Source organism: Alligator mississippiensis, chromosome 2, assembly GCF_030867095.1.
Source record: "Alligator mississippiensis isolate rAllMis1 chromosome 2, rAllMis1, whole genome shotgun sequence".
Classification (NCBI taxonomy): Eukaryota; Metazoa; Chordata; order Crocodylia; family Alligatoridae; genus Alligator; species Alligator mississippiensis.
The window spans coordinates 146344104-146369065 of NC_081825.1; the positions used below are offsets into that span (position 1 = coordinate 146344104).

At 46.5% G+C, this 24962-nt stretch overlaps 1 protein-coding gene across 2 annotated transcripts in view; it reads right to left on the reverse strand.

Annotated features, from left to right (window-relative positions):
- Window positions 1-23896, reverse strand: part of SCD5 (stearoyl-CoA desaturase 5) — an 80874-nt gene extending 56978 nt beyond the window's left edge. Inside the window, exons 1-2 of one of the 2 annotated variants that reach the window (XM_019483929.2) lie at window positions 23428-23516; window positions 13121-13259 (exon numbers count right to left, since the gene is read on the reverse strand). In XM_019483929.2, the coding sequence (XP_019339474.1) occupies window positions 13121-13157 (37 nt within the window). In that variant the 5' untranslated portion in view covers window positions 13158-13259; window positions 23428-23516. Of the gene's footprint in view, window positions 1-13120; window positions 13260-23427 lie in introns of both variants that reach the window. The other variant, XM_006271162.4, reaches the window with a different exon arrangement.
- Window positions 23897-24962: the final 1066 nt, after the last annotated feature.

The window sequence follows — 24962 nt, forward strand, 5'->3', positions numbered from 1 at the left end:
CCGACAGGCTGAAGTAGGTTTCTTATTTCCAGTTCTTTATTCCTGGTTCCCTGTTCCTTATTCCTGGCATCTGGTTCTTTTTTCAAAGCCACTTTTTACACAATTAAAGGTAGTTAGCAATGAATTACACCAGCTAATAAGTTAGGACTTGATCAAAAATGGATATTTACTAATTAAAACGTAAAATAATATCATATATCAGGTACAGAGCCCTGAAAAAAGACCTGAGATTAGACTGGGATTATGGGGCAAAATCCGTTTCAGGTCACCCCAAACCACACATCTCTGCCATTGGGGGACACTGTGGAATAAGTCTGAGCAGGGCACTGCTCAACCTGAAGCTCTGCGTAACTATTACTTTAATAATATTATGGCATAAAACTAATAGGGACATACAGATGTTGGTCTGCGATCATTATTAACTTGCCAAGAGCCACTCAGTCCTTTCATCCTTTCCATCTAATGCAGACAAACATACATACACTCACTGTCTCCATTAAAAAACATATGGTTGCTAAGCAACATAGTTACCTACCATCTAGTTTACAAACTCTTAAAAACAAGGGAGCGAGTAGGTCAGGCCTTGGCAATTCATCTCTGCTTACAAAAAACAGACACACAAGGGGCTACATTTTGTGCTGTGTCCCTTGGCAAGTGCAGCACCAAAGCCTCAGGCTGGGGTTGGTGGGACATGGAGATGACTTTACACTGCCACTGGGCTGCTTGAATTCAGTGTGGCTCCAGGTGTAAATCAGAGCAGCCCCAGAAGCTGCCCAGGCTTACAGAAGCCACCCTATGGCAGCCAAAGGACTGCTTAGCATGTTCCCTTGTCAATACCCCCAGCACTATCCACAGGCTTCACGCAGGCAGTATATTCAGGGGTGAGCAGGAGCCAGGGTGTAATACTGGCCAGTCCTCCTTCTCTGCTGTCTCTCAGCAACCTGAGCCCTCTTTAATTAACATTTTTGTTTGCTTCTATTTTATATACCTGCCAGTCACATATGTTCTAGCTTCCCTCTGACACAAGGCAAACAGTTCAGCAGGCAGCACTGAGAAAGTTTCATGCAGATTAGTGCAGGGTGAGGGAGACTTCTTAAGCAAATAGGCTCTCCCAGCTCTCTTGTCCTTTTGTCTTTTTCTCCTAGGGACAGAAGTTACACATAAACCAATTTGAGTGATCAGAAACCAATTTAAACCTATAACAGAACAGAAGTTCAGTGCACATAAACCAGTTTCAAAATGGCTGAAATTGGTTTCAGATAAGCCTGGTTGAATGTATTATCAGACTTAACTGATCTGTGTCAAACCGTCTATGAAACTTCTGTCCCAGACCCTTATGTCCAAACTTGGGGCATTATACACAGCAGAAGCTGCAGTCTTTTACACAGGGCTGAGCAAGTAGCAAAAGGGACTGGAGGTAAATTGCACTGAGCAAGCACAGGTAAGTTAGCTAAGAGTTCCGAGAACTGAGAAACTCTTGTTTTCAGCATAAATGCCAGCTGGAAAAAGCCACCACAGTAAGCACTTGAATTAAGTCTACAGCACAGGTCCATAGAGAACTCACCTTCCAGCTGATGTAGTCACAGGTTGCATCCTGACCCCAACCTGGCTCTTAGGTAGCTACAATGGCCAATTCATGCAAAGTGCACTGGGGGATTAAGGATTCAGTCTCTTCCCAAAGGCAAGGGGGATTCCTCGTCTGCAGATTGCACATGCAGGTGTAGTTTAACTTAAGTGTTAAAAGGCCCTGGCCAGTCTAAACCAACCCAACCAGACTTAATTCTACCCCTGTCCAGCAAGGGGCTGATCCAAAGCCAAGCAAAGGCAATGGCATTCTATGAGCAGCTCAGGTCCCCAAGCACTGGGGCACCTGCTTAATTCTAACCTCACATTTTTGTTCTGTTTACTTTAATGGGCAATGGATTAGGCTTGGGAAAAAACCTACCAGAGCATTTCAGTCATATTTAGCAGCAAAAATATATATTAAAAAATATTTACAGAAGGACAAAGCAATTTAAAAGATTCCTCTTCTGCCACATAAGGGGTCTATATCAGAGCCAACATTTGAATCCAAGTCTTCCAAATTCAAACTCAGTGCTTTAACTCTAAAGCCATCCTTCATTTGTCAAAAATTTCTCCCCTTTATCTAGCTTCATGAATAGGCAACAGCTACTCATTCCCAAATGACATCCATGTAAAATAGCTCTGGGCACAGATGATACTCTGCACCTGCTGACCTGGCTAGTCCTAGTCCCTGCTGACAGCAGATAGAGGACTGATTGATTCTTAATGGAAAACCTCATGGTTTAGAGCATAAGGGGAGCAAATTCAGAAGCTTTAACAACCAGTAATATATATATATATATATAAACAACTTGATAGACTGGTCTTTTCAACCAGTTACAAAATACAATAACTTTGAACATATAACAACAACTGTTGATCATCGTCTGCTTGGGACTCTCCTCGTCTGGTAGTCAGTCCGTCCTCTCCTACTAACAGACAATGTCGATAAAATACTTAACAAAATGAGAGTAAATGGTGTTATAGCAAATCCTGAGCTATTGAACGTTCGCCGTCTCAGTGTCTCCTTTATAATCATCACTCTATTAACTCGAACGAACTGCAGTCTGGTGCTCGATGAATCTCACACTCGGGCGGTTGTGGATTACTACTTTTCTAGGGTCTGTCCTGTGAAGAGAGAAAACAACAACACAAGACAAAAGACTCATAATTGGATTTACTGTAAGGATACTGGGGAAACGTTGGAACGGCGTGTCATCCAGTTGTGATGAACGATAATAGGAGGACGATCGGGCTTCTCTTCCAATTGGACAGAATAGGTATTAGGATATTGTCCCGACCGCTGAATGGTCCCTTTGTGAACTTGTGGATGAGACTGATGGGGGTGCGGTATTGAAATCCACACTAACTTGTCTGGTTGGAACTTGGGCTCCCAAGGTGGAGGTTTTTGGACATTAGCTTCGTCCCATAATGGTTTAGCGGTGTTTAGTGAAATAAGGACATTGTGATTAAATTTAGTCCAGTTTTTAAACAACCCTCCTCCTCTAAGGCGAAGTTGCTCTTTGTACAGACCTATGTGTCTTTCCACAACACCGTTGGACTGCGGGTGGTACGGCAAATGAAGATGCCAGGCTACATTATGAAGACGAGCGAATTTATCCAGAGAGTTTGAATTGAATGGAGGTCCTCCATCAGACTGAATCTCATGAGGAGGTCGCCAGGTAGCAAATACAGCAGTCAAAGCAGAAATGACAGCAGTGGCATTACTTTTTCGTAGGGGGATAACCTGTAACTGTCTTGTTCCCAAGTCGACAACAACTAGTCCTTTATTCGGTGGCTTAGACCCTGGGAGGGGTCCCAGTAAATCTACCTGCCAAACTTTGCCCGCTTGAAACTGTGAAGAATCGAAAGCTCCTAGTTGGTGCTTGGTTCTATGGCACTTTTCTTTAGCACATATTTCACAGGCCTGAACTACCTTTTCTCAATTGCGCCGAGCTCCGTATGAGGCCGGCTCCATAAGGGTTCGGCACCAATGTTGATGGCAAGCTCGTGGTCCCGGGTGACCCCAATTCTCATGAAGCCACGCGAGGAATGGATTTACTTCAGGACCGGAGGTAGATGTGACAGGCAAGACTATGTTGGCCCGGAGTGGATCTTCCAAGAGCTTATCAGTTACCTCATGCACTGGATCGGTATCTGGACGATGGGACTTAGTGTGCCTAATCAACGGAAGGCGCACACATTTAGTTAACGTTTCCCAAATATCTTGCCAATCATTTAAATTCTCGGAGGGAAAAGCTGTGCCCGTAAGAATTTTATAAATGTATTGCGAATCAATTGCGATGATTGGAATGGGGAGTGTATCGTTATGATGTGTCAGACAATGTTCCAGTACCTTAAGGAATCCTAACAATTCACATCTTTGGGCCGAATTATCATCTGGGTTGGCTTGAAAGATTTCTTTATTGTTACAAGCTTTGCAATAATACCCATAGCCTCCGCCATGTCAGGAGGTTCCATCTGAGGCCATCCACGCCGGGGCAGAAGTTCCATACAATGTAGGGACTTTCTCTTCCTCTTCCAGGCTTGGATCAGGTACCGTGTTTTCCAACCTCCAACAATGCCAGTTGTAATGGTGGGTAAGCACTAGCGTATTCCAGGTCTTAGATTCTCCCTGAAAACGTGGGTCAACTCTGTCTGCATCCAGCAAGGGTAACAATGTGGCACCGGGAGCGCGTAACGTCCCATGCCCCCTTGCTAAAGGCTCCACCAATTGTTTGGCGAGGAGGATTTTTCCCACAGCTCCATATCAATGTTGTGCCGCTTGAAGTGTTTTATGGGCTGTATATACTAGCTCATCATGAGAATTATGTGCGACAGCCCACACATGGTTGGTGGTGAACCCGAGGGTTACGGTTAGTGACTCGCCCAGATACATGGCATGGAATTGTGTATCTTTAACCATAGCTAGCAGGCGAAGCAGGTTCTGCTGATCTCCTTTTGTCCAGGGCGTAGACTTTCGGGATTTATTACGGATCTGTCGCTGCAATTTGGTGAGGAGTGCCAAATCACTAGGTTCAATATAATGTCGATACCAATTCAAATGACCCAACAGCTGTTGAAAGTGCCTCTTAGTTGTAGGGAAGAATGTTTTCAATGGATCGATGTTAGGACCCTCGTGAGAAATTCTGTGGCGGATGGAACCGATGTATCAAGTACCAAGGAATGTAATGTCATCTACAGGTTGCAAACACGACTTTTCCTCGTTGATTGTCCATCCCTCACTCTGAAGGTGAGTGACTAGTTGACTGACTATACTAGTAACTACAGAACTATCGCGACCCATGATGGCGATATCATCCACGTAACTCCAAATCTTTAGTTCCTTCTCTGGGGGAAGAGAGTATGAAGCTCGAAAATTCTTTAGGCTGTTATTCATGGCACCTGTGGCTAGTGATGGAGCGTTACGATATCCTTGTGGACAAACTGTCCACCTATACATGATGCCATCAATACACATGTTTAGTATTCCTTCCGGGTCATTTATCGGGATGGAAAAGAACATATTTTTAAGATCCAATGTGACTCCAACACACTTACTTTGTTGGAACTGTGCCATCTCAAACATACACTGTGGCAGAGTAGATGGATTAGGTTGTTGAAGTACTTGACACCTTTTGTTGACTTCTCGATAGTCTACAACCAACCGCGCTTCATTAGGCTTTCCAGGTTTCGCTACCCCCCATCCTGATGACAGGTAGGTGCTGGCTGTTACAGTCTTAATACAGCCTCATCGCTCGAGTCGCCGCAGGAGGTCAGTAAGGGACTGCTTTAGCGAACCTTTAGTTGGGATTGGTCGATATCACCAGATGGAGTTGTTACGAAGTGTTGGTCGATGCCAATCCTGTTCTGGGATCATGACGGGTAATGCCTGTAGCACTTGTTCTTTAAGGTTAAGCGCTTTTATCCCCGGGATCCCCAAAATGTTGATGCCCCCTAGGACAGCCTCTAGGGGGTATCGGTGGCCTTGGACCCAAAACTTGACCTTCGTTGTGACAGTGATAGCATTAAGCCCTTGTACCTTGATCATTCTGGTGGTCTTTTGATGAGGTATCATTGAGGCAATCACATTGGTCTGAGCTCCAGTATCGAGAAGGAAGAATGCTTGTTGTTGGTCATCCGGATCGGTAGGGTTGCAAACAGTGAGTTCGGCGTATGGTCAAGAATCCGTGGGGTCAGGTCTGAACTGGAGAAAGCCGCCAGCGGAGCCGATGGCCATCACTCGTTTTTTGATGAGTCCTTGAATTTGAATCCCAATGCTTTAGCCAGATGAGACTGACCCTTTCTCCCAAAATTCATAGCTGCGTCTTCGTAAGTCCGGTGCGGGAGAGAAGAAAACCAAACATGGTTCTTTCCTTCAGGGTTCTCTCCTTTGGGGTTCCTGGAGGTGACCACCCTTGCTCTCGTCGAGGAATAAATTCTTGCCGTCTGTGTCTCAGTGTTCCGGCTGGGTATACCGAAGATTGGTCCCTTATAGTATCAGAAGCTTCTTCACCTTGTTGCATAAGTGCTTGTAGACGTGGGAGATGGCCTAAGAGATTTCCCACCGGTTGACCTACCATTGGGTTCAAGAAGAGTCGGAGTGTAACGGCATTTGCTCCTCTATATACCTCCAAAAGGCCTCTATAGCTTCCAAGGGCGTTGGGATTGCCCCAGGGTCTGATAGGTGGCGATGAGCCCATCTCTCTTTTCGTTGTACGGCAGTTAGTCCCATTGGATTTGTTCTCGGACTCCATGAGAGATATGACACCCCAACTATAGCCAGGAGGAGTTGCTCTGCAGTAGCCTTCTGTGGACGACCTTCGTGCCAGGTGTGAAATTTGTGGCTTACCTGTCCCACTACGAGTGCTGGGAGTGGGATGGGCCAGTGGGCACTGTCTACGGCCACATTCAAGTCGGTAGCACGCCCACCACTCCATGCCGCCTGTCAAGTCAAGGCACTCGCTTCTTCTTTATCCAAGGTGTCAGATCCGAATTCCACTATTAACCGTCCTAGCCACATTGCCAAGGTCTCTCCTGATCTTATTTTAGATTCCTTGCAAACCTCTTGAATCTCTGGTCGAGTGCGTGTGCAAGAGATAACAGTGGTGCGCGTAGCACCATCTTCATCTGCAACATGCTTTGTCACAGCTATTGGGTGAGCTGCGGTAGAGAAAGAGTTAAATTCTTCGTCTGGGAGCATTGGGTACATCCCTCCTCCCATTGCCCCCCTCCCCTTGGCAAGGAGGCGGGGTCGTTGGGAACGACGTCACCTCAGGGGGCGGAGACGCTAGACGGATCCCCGCCAGGTCTTCTGAAGCTCCGCCTCTCCTTTCCAGGTTCCCTGGATAGCTCGCGCTTCTTTCGGCGCCATTTTCTGCTAGCGGTATCATGCGGCCGGTGCTTCTGATAAGCGCCGCTCCGGAGCTTTCTGCTGTTTGCTCCAGCGACTCCTTACCCGCCGTATGCATCTGTGCCTCTAAATTTGCGTATTCCCTTAGTAGACCCGCTACTGTACGGAACAGCACATTTATCATTTTTCCCTTCTTTTCTTCCATTTGGTCAGACCCCATCTCGGCACATGACGGCCCTTAGTTTCCAAATCCTCCGAGAGCTGAACGAGGAGCTCATGACCCCGTGACTCCGGCACCAAATCCGGACAGTTAAACCAGTCCGTGGGGGTGGATTCCCCTCCTTCCCTAAAGTACCGAATGCATTGAGCGAACTCTTGAGCGGGGGTCAGCTTCTCTACCTTCCGCGCTTTCACCCCAGCTAAGGATATGGTTGAGGTTTCCTCCGGGGGTCGATAATAGACCCGGTCGCTCCCCATTATACATCCGAACTCCCCAAGGGATAGCTTAGTTCTCCATTCCTTCACTACGGCTTCTTCTCTCTTTACGGAGCAGTAACCATCAATATTTCTTTCATCCCCTTCTACCGCCTGGTGGTAAGCGATATGCGCCCATAGATCGTTGGCATTCTCTATGTGGCGGGTCCCGGTGCGCCAGGGGCAGCACCCAATTAGGTTCTTCTCTATCACCATGCCCTTAGATCCCATCCTCGTTGCCATGTCTTGGACGGCCAAAGCCGACTCGAGGTGATTCAATAATTACTCGTTCGTCGGGGCGGGCTGGTGAATAGAGAGGCCGAGAAAGCTTTATGGTTGTAAAACTTTACTTACGTTGCTTGCTGTTGCGACGAAAAACGGTCCGGTCGTCTGAACAACTACGTTAGTTGTTCCAGCTGGCAGGGCTCAGGCCAGCACATCCGTCTACAAATCAGGCCGGCAGGGAAAAGGATATGTCTGGGATTGCGCTCGGCGACGGGGAGAAGAATCGATAGGTGATCAGTCTATCGATCAGCTCAGCCATGAGTCAGATCTCCTCAGAGGCACTCTGCAGCATGCTCAAAGTTCTCCGACTTGGGCGGAAGTCGCGCAAAATTTTAAACGGCTAGCAAGCCAATTACTAGCCGCCACGTGTGCATAATTTAGAGCTGGCCAATAGCGGGACACAAATTTACATTCGAATGGCGGGAACTCTCTTGCACCGGGGGTTTTCTGCAGCAACAGAAAACCTTTTACTTTGCAAGAGGCTCTCATGTGGCGGGAAAATTCCACCATGCCGAGGCACCAAAATCACTGGGTTGTGACATCCTCCAGTCGAAATTTTTTTTACTAATGACTAACCTAAATCTGTGCAGCTGAAATTTAAGGCTGTTACTTCTTGTCCTGTCCCCAGTGGGTGTGAAGAATGGTTTGTAACGTTGCAGGAACCCAAGATATAACTGAGAACTGTTGTTATTATCATATCTCCCCTCAGCCATTCTGTAGAGAAGACCAAAACACCCAATTCTTTCAAAATGTGACGGTGTTGCCGAGTGCTCTAAGGCCTTCTGATCTTGCTAGGGGCATGGTGTTAGGAGGGGCTAAGTTAGTAGGGTGGGCAATGGCTGCAGGAGCTCCTCAAATCTGTGGGAAGTATGAAGGAAAGGCCAAGCAGAAGCATTCCTCAGACTCTCTTACCTGACAAAAGAATTAATGTGAGAATAATGAGCTCTCTTTTCCTCCCTCTGCATTTTCTTGCATAATTTGCCTTTACTTATTTTGTTGGTGTGATGCTGCAGCATCTGGAGATAAGGGGCTTGTGGAGATGAGAGGAGAGGAGGCAGCAGAAACATTGAATTGTCAGGGCTTTTCCTCCTTCTGGCTCTAATTATCCTCTGGGCCCACACAGGCCTATCACTGTGCCACTTCCCAATTTTGGAGTGTAAATAATTTAAGCCAGAAATGTTGAGTCACAAAGCCAATGCTCAATCACACATCATCTGATCTCCCTGGGCTGTTTGTTTTCCTTGCATCTCTACCATTGGTTCTTTGCCTGATAAGAGACCATATACTCTGGGGGAGTAGTAGGATGGCTCTGTCCAGTGGCTATTATTGCCCCTACTTTGGGGGCATTTCTCAAAGAGCAAAAATTGAACATCTACCCTGTTGCAGCAGAGTTATCAGTCATGCTGATGAGGAAATAAGCCCCAGATACCCACTTCCACTCAGAGTATGTCAACCCCAAAAATTAGGTAGTGAGGACACCCTTGTTCTTGAGCAGGTTAGGAACTGCAGTTTTGAGCTGGTGCTAATGATGCTCCCAAGATACCCACACTGTTTCATTTCACTGACTTGTGGAACAGTAGCAAAAGGATGGAGCCTATGTCCTCAGCAGCATGACTGTCAACAGGTTCAATGATGTGTAGGGAACAAGACGAGATTCTTGAAAGAGGGGCTGCGCATTAGCCCAGCTCGCTGGGTACCTGAAAGGTACTTAGTATGTCCCTCCTCACAGACCTACTCTAGAAATGTGGCAGTACTAGCAGGGATAAGACTGCAGACTGATGGCTTAACCTGCAACAGCTGCAGAACATTTGCAGTTCCCTCCATCAGACTGCAGAATTTAAAGCAAGTGTGTCTCCACGTCTGCCCACTGTAGAAAGGATTTGCTTGGTCAACGACTTCCTCAAAGGAACATAAGTCCCCATGTACCTTTGATCTAATGGACAAAGGTCATCTGTAAGGTGGGACTGGGTTTTTTGTAGTTATTTTAGCTCATTTCTTTCATCTACATTAAGTAGTCAGGGTGCAACTGCCCCATTTTTAGGGAAAGGCTCCCTGGACCCCTGAAGAACCAGGCAGATTGACCTCAAAGGCATCTTGCAAGGGCATAATCAAGTGCCCATAGAAATCATTGATTCTTTTCAACACTGAGGCACCCAGGAGAAGGTGCCTGCTGAGAGGAAGTAGTTACTATACACTGTGTTGAAAACCTTTGGAGTCCAGACATCACATCCTGACTACACTTGACAGATGATGCCTGACTTTGTGGGGGAAAAGATGAATTTGTGTTACCTTTGTGTTCCTGGCATTGCTCTACCCAGACCACAAATCAGAATAACTTGAGAACAGCTGTGATTGGAGTCCAGCAGTCACTGGCCTCAAGGAGCCGGCCATTCTGGGGTTCACCAGAATGGAGCAAACCTCCAACTAAGTCTTTTTTTGCCCAGTAGTTTCCCTAAACCAGGGTCTTCATGGTCAGTGGTTCTCTATACTGGGGGAATGCTCGGGTGTCTGACTGAGCCATCTTTGTGGTCTGATTTATGCTGCGTGATTAGAATAGGCACCTGTCTGTAATTCTTGATATGCGTCTCCTGAGGAAGATGCCTGTGAAGGGGATATAACAGATATGCGATGCACAATGTACTCTCTGTCTCCAGGAGTCATTCATTTTTACACCCTACTCAACACTTAGGTACTGTAGATGTGGAAAATATTCAGCACAAACAGGAGAGTAAAGTAGATATAAAAATCAAGGAAGCAGGCTGAGGAGTGTGATGGTATTGAATCAAGGGGAAAAATGGATATTTAAAGCTGAAGATCATGGACTTCACTAGCAAAACTGCAACAAGGTCTTCTGGGGTATGGGACACCCTCCCGGGAGAAGAACACACTAGTTGTCACTGGAAATATTTTTTACTGAGGAGGACAAAGTGCTGGAGGAGGGAATAATACAGTGCTAACAAAAAGGCATAGAGAGAGCTGGGGATTTAAAACCTAGCACTGCTTCTGTCTCCCTGTATTGCAGTATGGAGAAGGTGCTTACCAGCTAGATTCTGGATGGATGGGAAGAGGCATTTCCATTGTGGAACAAGTTTGAGGATCAGTGGTCTAGATGATCTACAGCCACAGATAATTCCATCCCTAGCTTTAGGGTTCTGTTTTGTCCTTGCTGTATTCATGGGGCTTATGTTAAAGCTATGAATTACATGTCTGAGATTCAACATCTCCTGTTGAAGACAATAGAAGTTTTGCTATTGCCTACAGTAAGAGCAAGGAGGGTGTATGTTTGTATAACAACCAGAGACACAGCTCTCTGAAGTATACCTGGCTGGGAGACCCCAAGTAGTTCTAGTCCTGAGAGCATAAAGAGAACTGCAGTGGTGCCTGCTCATGACAGGGGATGAAACTGGCCCCTGAAATCTTTAGATTTTCACTTGTTTCTGTGCTAAACTCTAGTTTGCCTGAGACTAAGGCAGTGGCAGTTGCTAAGAGCCTCACGTAGCTGAAGGTTAACCTAGTAGTAAGCCTGGCCATGTTATGTGCTATAAACCCACCTAGAATATTTTGCTGCAGAGCAACCACCCCCCACTTCCAGGATTTGGCAGAGAGCAGAAGACATGTAGGGAGAGCAAGACAAGCTTCCATTGTAGTGTTCAGAAATGTATGCTTGGAGAGTTTTATGGAAAGCCAAGGATAAATCCTGAAAGTGCTAACAGAGGGGAAAAGCATTTGTCCACCTCTCTCCTACCCAGAGCATACCTGAAACTCAAAATCCTGTGCAATGGTCCCCTGAGTCACTTCCTCCCAGTGGAATGGAGGATTCTTCTGCGGTGATGGCAAAGGCAAGGAAAGGAGAAGGATTTAGTAAGGGCCTATTAAATTGCCCTTATACTTTAGACAGGGAAGACAACTTTGGGGTGAAGGCAGTTGGTTTGGGTTTAGGAAATCTGGGCTCTCCTTTTGGTTCTGGCACACGCTGTATAAGCACAACTTTGCACAAGTCAGCTCTTCGAACTGGCCCTTGTATCCATGTCCATAAAATAATAGCACTCCCTTTCTCCTTTTCTTTAGTCTGGCTTATCCAGACAGATTAGAAACTGTTTGAGGGCAGGGCCTGTTTCTTACAACAGGTATGTATGATGTCTAGTGTTACAGGAGCACCTTGAAAACAAGAGCTGTCATATATGTAAATACCGGGTAACAACTCAGATGCCAGTAGATGGCACTCAAGAATGCACGGTATTGCAAAGGAATTTTGTGAGCCCAGCAAAACTTGTTGGAAAAGACTGCCTGTGTAAATACCAGTCTGCATGGAGCTGATCTTGGTTGCAGCCTCAAACTGATATTGTAATACACCTACTGACACTGCAGTCCTTTTAATCTGTTTCACATACTGATTCAAGCCACAGCATTTGGATGCAGACCTGAACTTTCTCAGAGCTTGGGGGTGGTTGGATCTTGTGTTTTGGCTCAGATGCAGCTGGGCACACTCATCCGTCAGTCTGTGCTTGCAGACAGCCAGCGTTTCAAGTGCACTAGATAAGCTGCATAGGGAAGCTTGGCACAGGGCCTCCTTAGAGCAAATAGCATTAATCTGTCACTTTCAAGAGCACTAAAATGTCTCCTAAATATTGTTCAGAACAAAAGCAAACCTCCCTTCCCACACAGGCATGATAATAGCAAGGGAATTATTCAAATACAATCCAACTATGGAAACAATGACTGGAACTGCAGCCCAGTTCATTGCTAACTTTCTTGTGACCTGTGCACATGGGTGGATCTATAATTTTGAAAAAGGGGGTGCTGATAATGAGGGGCAGCAACACATAAAACACATTATTTTTTTCTAGTTAAAAATAAACTAGAAGCTTTACTAATATGCTGGGGGCCTAGAGCTGTATTGAAACAAAAAATATATATCTAAATTGGAATGAGTTTAAATAGTCCGCAGGGCTGTGAAATAAGAGTTTCATTACCAGGAGCAGCTAACAGACAGCAGAATTGCAGTACAAAGGCTAGCCTGATTGGTGAAACATCAAGACAATTAAAAAGAAGAGATGGTTGTTAACACCTGTTGAATAAGAATTTAGAAGGGATCAAATTATAATTAATCAAGTGCACCAGTGCCCCCCTCCACCTTTTGACCCTGTCTATGCAGCTATGATCCTGCTTTCTATATGATTCATTCTTAATTATAAGAAATCTAGGGCTGTGAAAATTTTCATATGGCCAATCCCAACCCTTCAAAAATCTTGAGCTAGGCCAAAAAAAAATGACAAGAGCTAAAAATACTAGTAATAAATTTGCAGTTCTCTATTTTCCCTGTAGTTTTTTTTTCTCCTTTAGGATGAAATATCTTTGGATCACATGTTTGCGCATTTCCTCACAACTGTGAAGGTAAGAAACAGACTATTAAAAAAAAACAAAAAACGAAACTGAGCTTCTTACCAATCACATGACTCCAGGAGCTAGGGCTAAATATCATAGCACTCTCAATAAAATCATAAGCACTGCAGTCCAAGAGACTCACACTTTCCTTTATATAGGTTCTTCGTTTGCTGCTTTTCTTAATCCAAGTAAATGGAAACTATATAGAAAACAAAGGGAAGAAAATATATATAAAAAGCAAGGAGCACTAAGACTCAGATCAACAAAGAGGTCTGTCAATTAAAAGATGACAGCATACAAACTGGAGCAGTGCAGAGTTCAATCTCATATTAAGAGATATGATCACTATTTTCCACCCAATACTATGACAGAGAAGTAAGTTGGAAAATGGGCTTTCTAATACTTGTGGGAAGCATGGCTTTTGCAATGTAGAGAAAACAGAATCATGGCTACATCCAGCGCACAGTTCAGTCAGGCTGCAAGAGGAATTACAGTCATAATTTTAGTAAGCAGAAAGAACAGCAAACAGCACACCACTTTATTTCCTTCAATGGGTGCCCTGTTTCTAGGTCCCAAACTGCTGCTTCTGGCAAAGTGAAGCTCCCATTGCACCCAAATCTGCTTTTACAGCTACTATTATTATTCCCTCCTAGCCATGCTAATTCACACATGTAGGAGTGATAGGCATTAATCCCCATGCATCAAACAGATCTCCACTCCATCCACCTCACTTCTGGGTACGGTCTCACTGGACACCAAGAGGTAGACAAAATAAGCCCACGGTCAGAGCCAACACAAAAGGGAAAACTCATCCTGCAGGCTCCTTGGGACAGGGACCACCTGTTCCTATGTACTTTATGCATTTTCAGTCACAGCGAGGATCCTGCTAGGACCTCTTGGCACTCTCATAGCACACACATTAATAAATCAGTAGGGTCTAGGAATCCTCTAGTGCTGTAGCTATCAGGTAACTAGATGAGATAGTAAGGCACCAAGGTGAGGGAAGATGAGCAGCTTCCTACCTGTCCTCTGTGATGGGGTCCCAGGTTGGCTGGCCCTGGCAGGGGGGCAAGAGAGCATAAGAAGCCTCTGCACATTAGTCATAATCCCCAGCAACTTCTGCTTTGGATAGCAGAGCTCCACGATCCAAACAAACAGCTTATGTTTGTGAGGCTTTCACTGAACCCAAAGCAGAGTTCAGACAGAATCCAGCCTTCAGTCCTGCTGGCCAGTCCTAGGCAGGGAACCCCAGCTGCCCCCTGCTGCTACTCAACAACACTGGTGTTTTTGGTCAGTTTCACTGCTACCATCAGCAAGTGAAACTGATGAGAACATCAATGTCCCTAAGCACTTGCAGAGGCCAGAGAGCATCTTGGGTGGTTTCCATTTATGTTTTGCTTGGGTCAGATTCAAACCTAAACCAAAATAGAGGGGAGATGGAGGGGGGATGGGGGAGGGTAGAGTTTTCCTAAACCAAAAGCAGCTCAAACATGGGGGAAGGATCCATGTCCCATGTAAACAGCAATGTATCTCTGACTCCAGCACTCCCAGGGCCCTAACTGGAATTCTGGTTGAGTCACCCAGATCAACTCAGGCAGCCCTTTTGCATCCCCAGCAACCATGGTTTAAAAGCAATAATGCATCTCTCTAGCTGCTTGCCAAGAGGTGGTGGCAGAAGGGGAGTCTAGGTGATCCTGAATAAACAACTAACTCTGAGTTTTTGCTTGGCTTGACTTTTCTATTGTCTATTATGTACAGCTGGACAAATTTCAATATACAGTATTACCAATGGAAATGAGTCCAGCCAAGGGCTCCTTTTGGCTAGAATGGCTGGTTTTGTTAACCGGGAGTGGAAGGAGATTGGTGGAGGAAAGCCTAGGGGGGAGAAGGAGAGGGGCGGAGAAGCTACTGCCTCAGACTGACTGCATCTGGGCATTTCTGGGAAAGAATAAAGGAGAGAATGGTCTGAGTGAAGGGAAACTCCTCTTATGAGAACACCCTCTAACATCAGTAGTGACACAAATCTGGTGCTACATTACACAACCAGTCATCATGTCCTCTGTATCATGGGGAATGGAGCCACAGAGAAACCAAGTGCTACATTTTCCAAGGAACTGAGCTTCTATCACAGATCTGGCTGCTTGTTTTGACACCTGTCCAGGAGTTTTAGAAACTCCAGCCTAACTAACTTGCCTCAGTTCACAGGAGAAGTCTGTGGAAGAGTTAAGGAATAAAACCTCACTCTATCCTGGATACCAGTTGCCAGGTCGTCCTTTCTTTGGGCCCACATCAAAGTCCCAAGATGGCTGTAAGCTTTCGTCACTGAGAGGAAAACAGGCCATTAGAAAGAGTGGACCTAAGTGGTTCCAATTTACCTCTGAATGGCAAGATTCACATTAAGATTCAGATCTCAGCTATCCTAAAGCTTGGGCAACTGGGTTCAGATTCATCCAACCATCTGCAGGAAACATGCCATGTCCACACTGCCCAATATTAGGAGCTGAATGTCCTGTTCCACCATCCTCTCACTACCTGAATACAGCACATTTGACCAGAACTTCCCAGGATCTCTTTGCTCCTCTTTTACACAAAACACATTTTCTGCTGATATATTTTAGGAGAGCTTTACTGTTCCATAGGCTCTGCTCACCTTCAGCTCTCTAGTTGCACTCTCACTGCTATTTGTTATTGGAACATACATGGCCACCATAGCCATCCAACACAAGGTCTGCTTATCTCTTGTTCCTCTATATTGTTCATTCAGTTAATGTGTGCAAACTGATGTTCCTATGATTTCCCCTGTTGCCTTCTTTCCCTTCTCCCTACTGTGTTCTGTGCCCACCTGTCACCTCATGCCTCTAGTTACAGGGTAGGTCTTTGGGGAAGGGAAGATCAAGCCCAAGCCCTAAAGTTGATGCATGTACAGGCAGTCCTCGGACTTATGACACAACTGGTTTCTGAAAACCGTGTCTTAAGTCGAAACGTTGTAACTCAGAACCAATTTTCTCATGAGAAACAATGTTATAAATGGGGGATTGGTTCCTGAACCAAGGCCTGATACCCTATTTTCACCAAAAATACCCCAGAATTTTGTACTCAATCAATTATAGATGAGCAATATAGCTACATTAATATATTTATATTGTCAATAGCAATCATATTGATTTAGAAGGACTTCTTTGAGGTGACTTTGCTGGACTTTTTGAAGGGCTCTTGGTTGGACTTTTTGAAGGGTTCTTGGCTGGAGTCTTCTCAGGAGTCTTGGCTGCAGGATTTTCTGGAGTCTTGTCTGCTTTCTTAAAGAAAGTGTCCAAGGAAGTTTGGACAGATGTTCTTCAGGGAGATGAGTGACGCAGCAAACTTGTTCGCTGGCATGGCATTACATTGGATCAAGCATTGTAAGTCGAAACTGGCATTGTAAAGTTGACATAGGGTGTCAATTTATAAATGTTGTAACTCAAAACGTTGTAAGTCAAGGACTGCCTGTATTTATATTTTGTTGTTTCTTCATTCATAATTCAGACCACTGCCAAAGACATTCCCCTGAGGATAAAGGGGCAATTGCAAATTGACCCTCAAAGGACAAAGTTCTCTTTCAAAGTGCTTCTGTCCACTCTTGAATTGAATATTCTTTCTCTCCTTCCATGTGTTAATTCACTGAGAACCCCCTTTCTGTTGAAGACAGAACTTCTTACCTCTGTTCTGCTTTGTGCAGGTCTGTCAGCTACAAATTGCCCTTCTGTACGGCCATGATACAAGTGCATCCACTTCAGATTCAGACACACTCCAAAATGCATCTACACTGGATGGAGCTGCTGGTTGGAACATGGGAGAAGGAGGACCAAAGGAAGGCTTCAGACCACCCAGATATCGGCACCTTTCTATCACCCAGCTAAAATCTTCTCCCCACAGCCCTTCATGTGCAGGTACACTGGGCTTTCATCTTAGCAGTCTGGTCACCCTAGGACATGAGTTGCTTGGGCACACCCCTACAGTAGAACAGGATCACAAACGCTAGCAAAACTGGCACTGGAGTAAAACGATGTGAAGGCTGCAACCAGTTCTTTGAGATGTGAAATTACATGCATGTGCCTGCTAATGTTTACACTGTTATTAATACCACTTGTACCTACATAGCACACAATACTGTGATAGCTGATTCATAGATTCATAGATGTTAGGATCGGAAGGGACCTCAATAGATCATCGAGTCCAACCCCCTGCATAAGCAGGAAAGAGTGCTGGGTCTAGATGACCCCAGCTAGATGCTCATCTAACCTCCTCTTGAAGACCCCCAGGGTAGGGGAGAGCACCACCTCCCTTGGGAGCCCGTTCCAGACCCTGGCCACTCGAACTGTGAAGAAGTTCTTCCTAATGTCCAATCTAAATCTGCTCTCTGCTAGCTTGTGGCCATTATTTCTTGTAACCCCCGGGGGCACCTTGGTGAATAAATACTCACCAATTCCCTTCTGTGCCCCTGTGATGAACTTATAGGCGGCCACAAGGTCACCTCTTAACCTTCTCTTGCGGAGGCTGAAAAGGTCCAGTTTCTCTAGTCTCTCCTCGTAGGGCTTGGACTGCAGGCCCTTAACCATACGAGTGGCCCTTCTCTGGACCCTCTCCAGGTTATCCTCATCTCTCTTGAATTGTGGCGCCCAGAATTGCACGCAGTACTCCAACTGCGGTCTGACCAGCGCCCGATAGAGGGGAAGTATCACCTCCTTGGACCTATTCGTCATGCATCTGCTGATGCACGATAAAGTGCCATTGGCTTTTTTGATGGCTTCGTCACACTGCCGACTCATGTTCATCTTGGAGTCCACTAGGACTCCAAGGTCCCTTTCTACTTCCGTGCCACCCAGCAGGTCATTCCCTAGGCTGTATGTGTGCTGGACATTTTTCCTCCCTAGGTGCAGCACTTTGCATTTCTCCTTGTTGAACTGCATTCTGTTGTTTTCTGCCCACTTGTCCAACCTGTCCAGATCTGCTTGCAGCTGTTCCCTGCCCTCCGGCGTAGGGAATACGTACATGGTATTTCATTTATCCTTGTACACCTAGGAGGTAGGAAGTATTATTTTCCCTCTGTTTGCAGATGGGGATGTGAGACAGAGAATCTGGCTACACCACTGCACTGGAGAGCTCAGTCACTTCCGCAAAAATATGCTCTGCCCACCCACTCCAGCTCCATTTATGTCACTGGCACAATCAAGGCCTTGAGAATAGCCTGGAGGTACCCTTGGTACCATGCTTGGAAGCTAGGTTTCTAGCATGCTCAAGGGCAAGTGATTGCAGCACCCTTGAGATGTCCTCACTAGGGGTAGAAACAGATAGGCAGGACTTACTGCTTCAGCACTGAGACTGAGTTCTCTGCTACCACAGCACAGTCAAGCAGGGGCTTTGACTTGCTCAAGGTCACACCAGATATCTGTGGCAGAACAGGTACCTGAACCCAAGTCCTGCAAGTCCTAGCCTAACAATTTCATAACTGCCTTTCAGAGGAGAGCACAGGGCTGATTCAGATACCTGTATCCACCAAGCAGAAGCCACAGAACACGAAAGCCATAAAGATGGCATGGCCAGAAAAGAGAGAGAATAAATTTGTGCTCCTTTTTTGGCTTATTACCTAATGTAGGGAAAAGATTAGAAGGCTTTTCTTAAAAGTATAGCTAAGTATCTCTGGTGCTGATTCTGGCCCCATAAATCTTGCATTCCTTTCTGCGCAGTGGCTCAGCCTATAGCCTGGTGAGCATTTTTTCCTCTTCTTGTTCAAAATGAGGCCTCAGAGCCTTTGTGCTAAAAGAGAGCTTCAACGAGCTATCAGTGCTAAGGACTTATCCCAGTGGTTAGCCAGCAGAAGGCCATACAGCTTCACAAGGCATGTCTGCAGCACCTCCCAGCACACACAATCCATCCTGTTCCCTGTAGACCACATCCCAGAAATTAGGTAATGTAGGCTTCTTAGAGCTGGGCTGAGCACGTGCTGATAAGTGCTTTCAAAAGAGAGACTAAGGGCAGTGGAGAACACTCACTCAGTGCCACTCTCAAGTGGACACATTGCCTCCTTTTCAAGCATGCATGACAGGTAGGGTGGCCATCATAGAAGACGTTCCAGTTTTCTGCTTCTCTTCAAGAGAAAAATAGAGGACATAAAGGCGTATAGTTTTGTATCAATAGAGGACAGAGGACAACCAGACAGTCTTCTATGATGGCCACCCTGATGACAAGGCAGGCTTCATGGCTAAGCAACTAGGAGCAGCACATAGGTGGCATGGACATAGCTATGTACACACACATATACACATCCATGCACACCCAGACCCCAGAAGATGTCCAAACACTCTGCAGCAGAGGGCAGCAGTAAACCCACACAATCAGATGGTCCCCAACAGACACAAAGAATTGTTGAATGCATATGGTATTTTGCTTACCTATACTATTTCCTTTGAGCACCATGCCTCACTGGAGATGGCCATCTTGAGGAACTACAGGTTTTCCTTGCTTTATACAGGTTCTGTATGCGCAAATTCACTCTTATGCGATGACCCTTTTTATACCAAAAATCTGTCATATGCGAGATAAATTCACTCTTATCTGATTGGTATAGTGGAAGCCTACAGTCAGCTGCTTTGTGCAGTGTATTGTGGGAGTGACACGCACCAAAATATAGTCTCCTGTATGGATCTATGCTCCTCACTCGTTGTCTGCGACATGTGTTTCTGCAGTTGCCATCCCCATTATGATAACATTCATCACCACCCTGTGCTTGTGTGTACTGTCTTCTGTTGGTGAGAACCAAAATTGTCTTGTAAAAATGGTAGAAATGGGTCTGGGGTTCAGAACAGTCAAGGTCTTAGAACACATCCCTATTTGTTACAATGTAAAGTGGGTTCCCTTTATGCGAATTCGAGTTATGTGCTGTTTTCCAGAAATGCATGTACAGCATAAAACGAAGTAAACCTGTATGTAAAGGCAGTGATCTCCTTCCTAAGCCAAACCTTTGGTCTTACATTCTTATGGTCAGCTATAAGTCATCTCAGCTCAGAGAACAGAGTGATGCCTGTCTCACTGCTGAACTCCTACAACTCTTGTGTGATTTCTGATCTTTGCTACTTCAGACATGTATAGCATTCCCCAAGAGATACAGCAGAGGGTGGATTTCTAAACCCTCCCAAAATAGAAAATGGTAGCTGTCTAGAGACCAGCAAAAAAGAGGCAGAAAGCAAAAGCAAACATGCTTTCTACAAGGATTAATAGATAGCAGCTGTTTCAGTCATAGCTTTCACTTTAAGAAAACTGAGAAAGAAAAGAAGAATTTTTTTTTTTTTAAAAGAAAGAGTGGCCCTAATCTGTTTGTAGAGCAACTGGAATACTAGAAATGATATGAATAATGCCACCTAAAGAACAACCATATTGTTAGAAAAACAAAAGAACGGGAGATTTATGAACAATTAGAACAGATTCGTCTCCCTTTTGAACTTTCAGCAGCTGGTTCTTAGAAACATGCAACTCCAAAACAGCCAACTGGAATGAGCAAAAGGACTTGCTGGAAACAGCAATTCTGCTTGGGGAGCTCTGGCTGTTTCATGGAAGGGTTTGCTCTATTTCTGCAGCTGACACCAGGGCATCAGCATGGGCTCTCAGTTTAGATTTAGTACATCCACCCATCCCTAAACATAGCCAGAGCCAGAGCAAGCGGCACTATCTTTGATGGTGCCCAAAGAGAGAGAGTTTGGACAGGTTGCAGAGGGAGAAATAATGTAACTAACCCCTTTGGAATCACTGGAAAGGAAGGCATGGGAGGCAGGGGCTGAAAGCCAGAGGTACGAACGATTAAATGAAATCAGTGCCACAGACATAGTGCTGAATCAGCACAGACATTGCAAATGCATGTCAAAATAACCTGCCTGAAAACTCCTTCAGCTAGAAAACTAAATACGCCTCAATATCCAATACAATGGAGTGTCTCCTCACCAATGTTCTTGGGACACAGGCTGCCTCTACTCCATGCATGTGTGCATACACACGCATGCATTATTAAAAATAAAAGGTATTAAGGTATCTTTGTTTCAAAACCTTTAAAGCAACACCCCTGTGCACTTTCAGGTATGGGTTTGATTTGAAGTAGAAATGATTTAGACTAACACAACAGCCCAACAGGATAGAAGCAGGCAAAACCTCCCCCTGCCCCCCATGCACTCTGTTCTCTATTGAAACTGGTGTTTGGGGATGGCAAGATCTTTGGAAAGGACTAGACCCTGCATGGTATGTTAGGCTGAGGCTTTCCCATGGTCCATATCACCACAGCCCAAGAGCTCACAAGAAGCTCACTAGAGGCTGTGTATGCAACCTGTTGCTTCACCTCTTTCATAAGATGATTTTGGCCAGGATCTTAGCAGCTAGAGACAAAAAGGACCACTGCACTCGACCTCCCCTGCTGCACCTCCTTGCAGGGTAAAGACAGGCCCCTTACATCCCTAAATGCCACATCAGAGGCTGAACCAAACTGATGCCACACTTGATTTTAATTTTTGTCCTGCCTTTTGTTGGCAGGTCTGAGGGCTCTTCCAATCCGCCACCGCTCTTATGAGCAAAGATGGAATCCAGGAGGGTAGGCATCTTCTGCCAATGTACAGCCTTTCCCATGCTGCTGCCATATTTGTGCCCTCCTGTGACCCTCCTCTTTCCACACAGGCATTTTTCAGGGGATAAAAATGCTTCCATTGAGGTGGAAGGATCAGAGCTAGGCACTGGGGAGCTGAGGAGCTGGAGTTCTTGTCCTCACTCTGCCACTTACGCTCTTTGCTGTTCAGCTGTTTTGTCCCTTGGTTTTCCCTAGATGTCATGCCTGGGTAACGCCTAGAGTAATGGGGTCAGAATGGACCTCAAGGGGCATCTTGGCCAGCTCTCTGCTCAAATTCAGGACTCTGCTGAGTGCCAGGAGACACTTGCATGGGAGTACAAAGAAACGAGTTACATGAGGGAACAGAGTGACAGAAGCTGTCTGAGCACAGGGAAGGGCTGAGCAGTGCACAGACCCCAGTGATGCTGTTTCCTGCATACCTGCTGGGAGGCAAACCAGCCACAATCACTTCAGTCCCCAAAACCAAATAGCAAGGGCCTGCGAGTACCTCTCCACTTTCCCAGGCTCTGTCTGAGAGGCCCTGCCAAGAGCAGGCAGCCCCAGGAACTTCCAGCGGGAGGACTCAGTGCTGCAGGGGGAAGCCAGCTGGGCCATGACAAGTCTCAGGGGGCTGTGCTTCTGCCTGGTCCAGAATTTGTGAACAAGCCCAGCTCTCCCCCATCCCAATCCCCTAGGGTCCAACACTCATGTATGAGGCTCTGGTGCCTTCGCTTCAGCAACTCAGGGTGGGAAGGTGCCAACTAGAGTCACTAGGGCTGTTAGGCCCTTTGGAGCACAGGAAGCCAAACCAGAACGAATGATCACAGGATAAGCTGGCGTCCTGATCCCATGGGCAAGTGCTCTGAGGACACAGCTGGAAGTGAGACTGGAGACAGAGTGGTGCATTCCCAGCCCAGTAACAGAGGGGCTTCTCAGCTAGTGACTCAGGGACATGCCGGCCAGTGAGCACCATCTCTTGAGAATGGACACTTGAAAGGAGGTGTGGCTGGCACAGGGGCCAGGCTGGGGTGGGGGAAGTAAGGATTCCCCAGAGAAATAAGTAGCAACAGCCTTGATTGTGGTTCAGGTACAAAACTAAATTAGGAGGCATTTTAGCCTGGCATTCTGCAAGGTGCTCAGAGCCTTCAGCATCCAGGGACTGCAATGCAAGGTGCTCATGTAGATAGGAACAGACCCTTAGCACGGCTCCAGCCCCCCGCCCTGGTCCATTGTAAGATGTGGATTCAGAAGGGAACTTGAGCTGCCTAGTGCTAAGAGGTGGGCAAGGACAGCTAGTCCAGGTGACCTCCTGGAGGAAGGGACTCACAAGCAGGCAGCTGAACTCCTCCATCCGGAGGGGAGACATTTCTGGACCATTTTTATTTCCCCCTCCCCAAAACATTGGAGTAATTTCAATCCTCATGAGGAAACACAGAACATTTTACCTGCCTCCTGCCCTGGGGATAGTGACACGCAGCAGGGGAAGCTAGGAACACTTTCTCCAAAGCCCTGGCCCAGTCCTGGATTATCAGCACAATGGAGGGGGATGCCAGGGGCTGGTGTGGGGCCTTGCCCCCTTCCACCTGCCCATCGCTTTGAGAAATGCAGCACTTAATACTCCAGGTTTGGACGCCAGAAACATGCAACACGCCCCCTCCCACCCTCCCTCTTCCCCCATGACAAAGAGGCATCTCTCTGCACGGCAGTAACGAAATAACAGACACCTCCAGCAGCAGAGGAGACTCACCCCAAATCAGTGTAAGCAGCCGGGCCTTGGGGATGAGGCAGAGGGAGTAGGCAGCTCCGATGTGAAGCAGGGTCATCAGGATGACATTTCTCCAGACAATCTCCTGGCTACATCTGGCTCTCTCCACTGCTGGTGCTGCCCTGGCTAGGGGACTTTCCTCTCTGCCATCACACAGGGGGCTTTTCTCCTCTCTGTCCATCCCACAGCTGTCTTCCTCGTTTGACATAGCTGAGACAGAAGGGCTGCCTGTATTCAGAGCACCAGCCAAAGCTCAGCCAGCCCACACTTCCTTGCTAGGAGAGGAGGAGGCTGGGTGGTTTAGGTCTTCCAAAGTGAGGCAATGGCTGCTGTTCCCGGGGGGCTTTCCCCACCCCCCTCCAGCGTGGCTCTGGCCCAACCTCACAAAGGCAAGTCCAGGAGAGCAGCATCTGTTGCTGCTGGCCTCTCCTCCATGATGATACTGGACTGTACTCCGCACAGCAACAGAGGCAGGCGGGGCATGCAAGCAGGGAGAGAAAGGCCTGCATAGCTACAGCCAATGAAAGCCCCGCACAGAGCTCTTAAGGGGAGAGAGCGAGCACAGCTCTGCCTGTGATGGCCACACATTGGCCAGGCTTGCTGTGTCCACAGCAGGCGAACAGAGCAGGGAGAGACACTCAGAGGCCGTGGCAAACAAACAAACAAAAAAAGCAACTAGTATCATGCAAAGGCAGACAAGTTTTTATGAGGGGACTGATCCTGCCCCCACAGTGGCTCAGGGGTTGGAGTTAAACCCCTCCATTGTTCCCCATGTCAGGTTGTACTCATTCCTTGCAGCTGTACCTGCTGGATCTCACTTCAGGGGGAAGGATCAAGCTGAAAAGCCCAGCTTGCCTTCCTCTCTGCAGCCCAGTCTTGCTTCCCCTGAAAGAGCAGTCCCCTTCAGGAGAATTACTTCTCAGTTCCTAGCTTGCTTCTGCGGCCATATGGCTGAGGGCAAGCAAAACTCAGGGGCCTAGTGAGGTTTGGTGCCTCCTATGACAGGCAGCAACTGTGCAGGCATTTGATAGATCACAATTTTGGACATAGACAGGCTCTAGACACCTAAGCCCTTTCTTGGATCCAGCACTTGCTATACTGTCTAACAAAGTAAGTGGCGATGAAAGGACTCTGAGCCATCCTGCCTTTGCCCCACATCACAGGTGTCTCTGCATCCTGAGAAGCATCTTCTCCTTTTCCTTTTCCTTGCTTGCACAGTAACTCATTTTCCTTGCTTGCACAGCAGTGATGAGTGTTCTTCAAGATGTTCTGGGTAGCCATGGAGAACATTACATCCTCAGATATGATTATTAAAATAGTTCTCTAGAGGGAAAACAATTTGCTTTGCAAGTTTCACATGGTACTTCTGGTGGTAGCAGGAAGTTCCTCTTAAGTTTTCATTCTAACTAGTGCCCTGATTCAGCAAAGTACATGCCTAATTCTAAGTGTGTGAAGAGTCCAAAGGATACAAGATGAAAGGCAACCATCTCAGAGAGAATTTCTTGTGAATTTGGGAG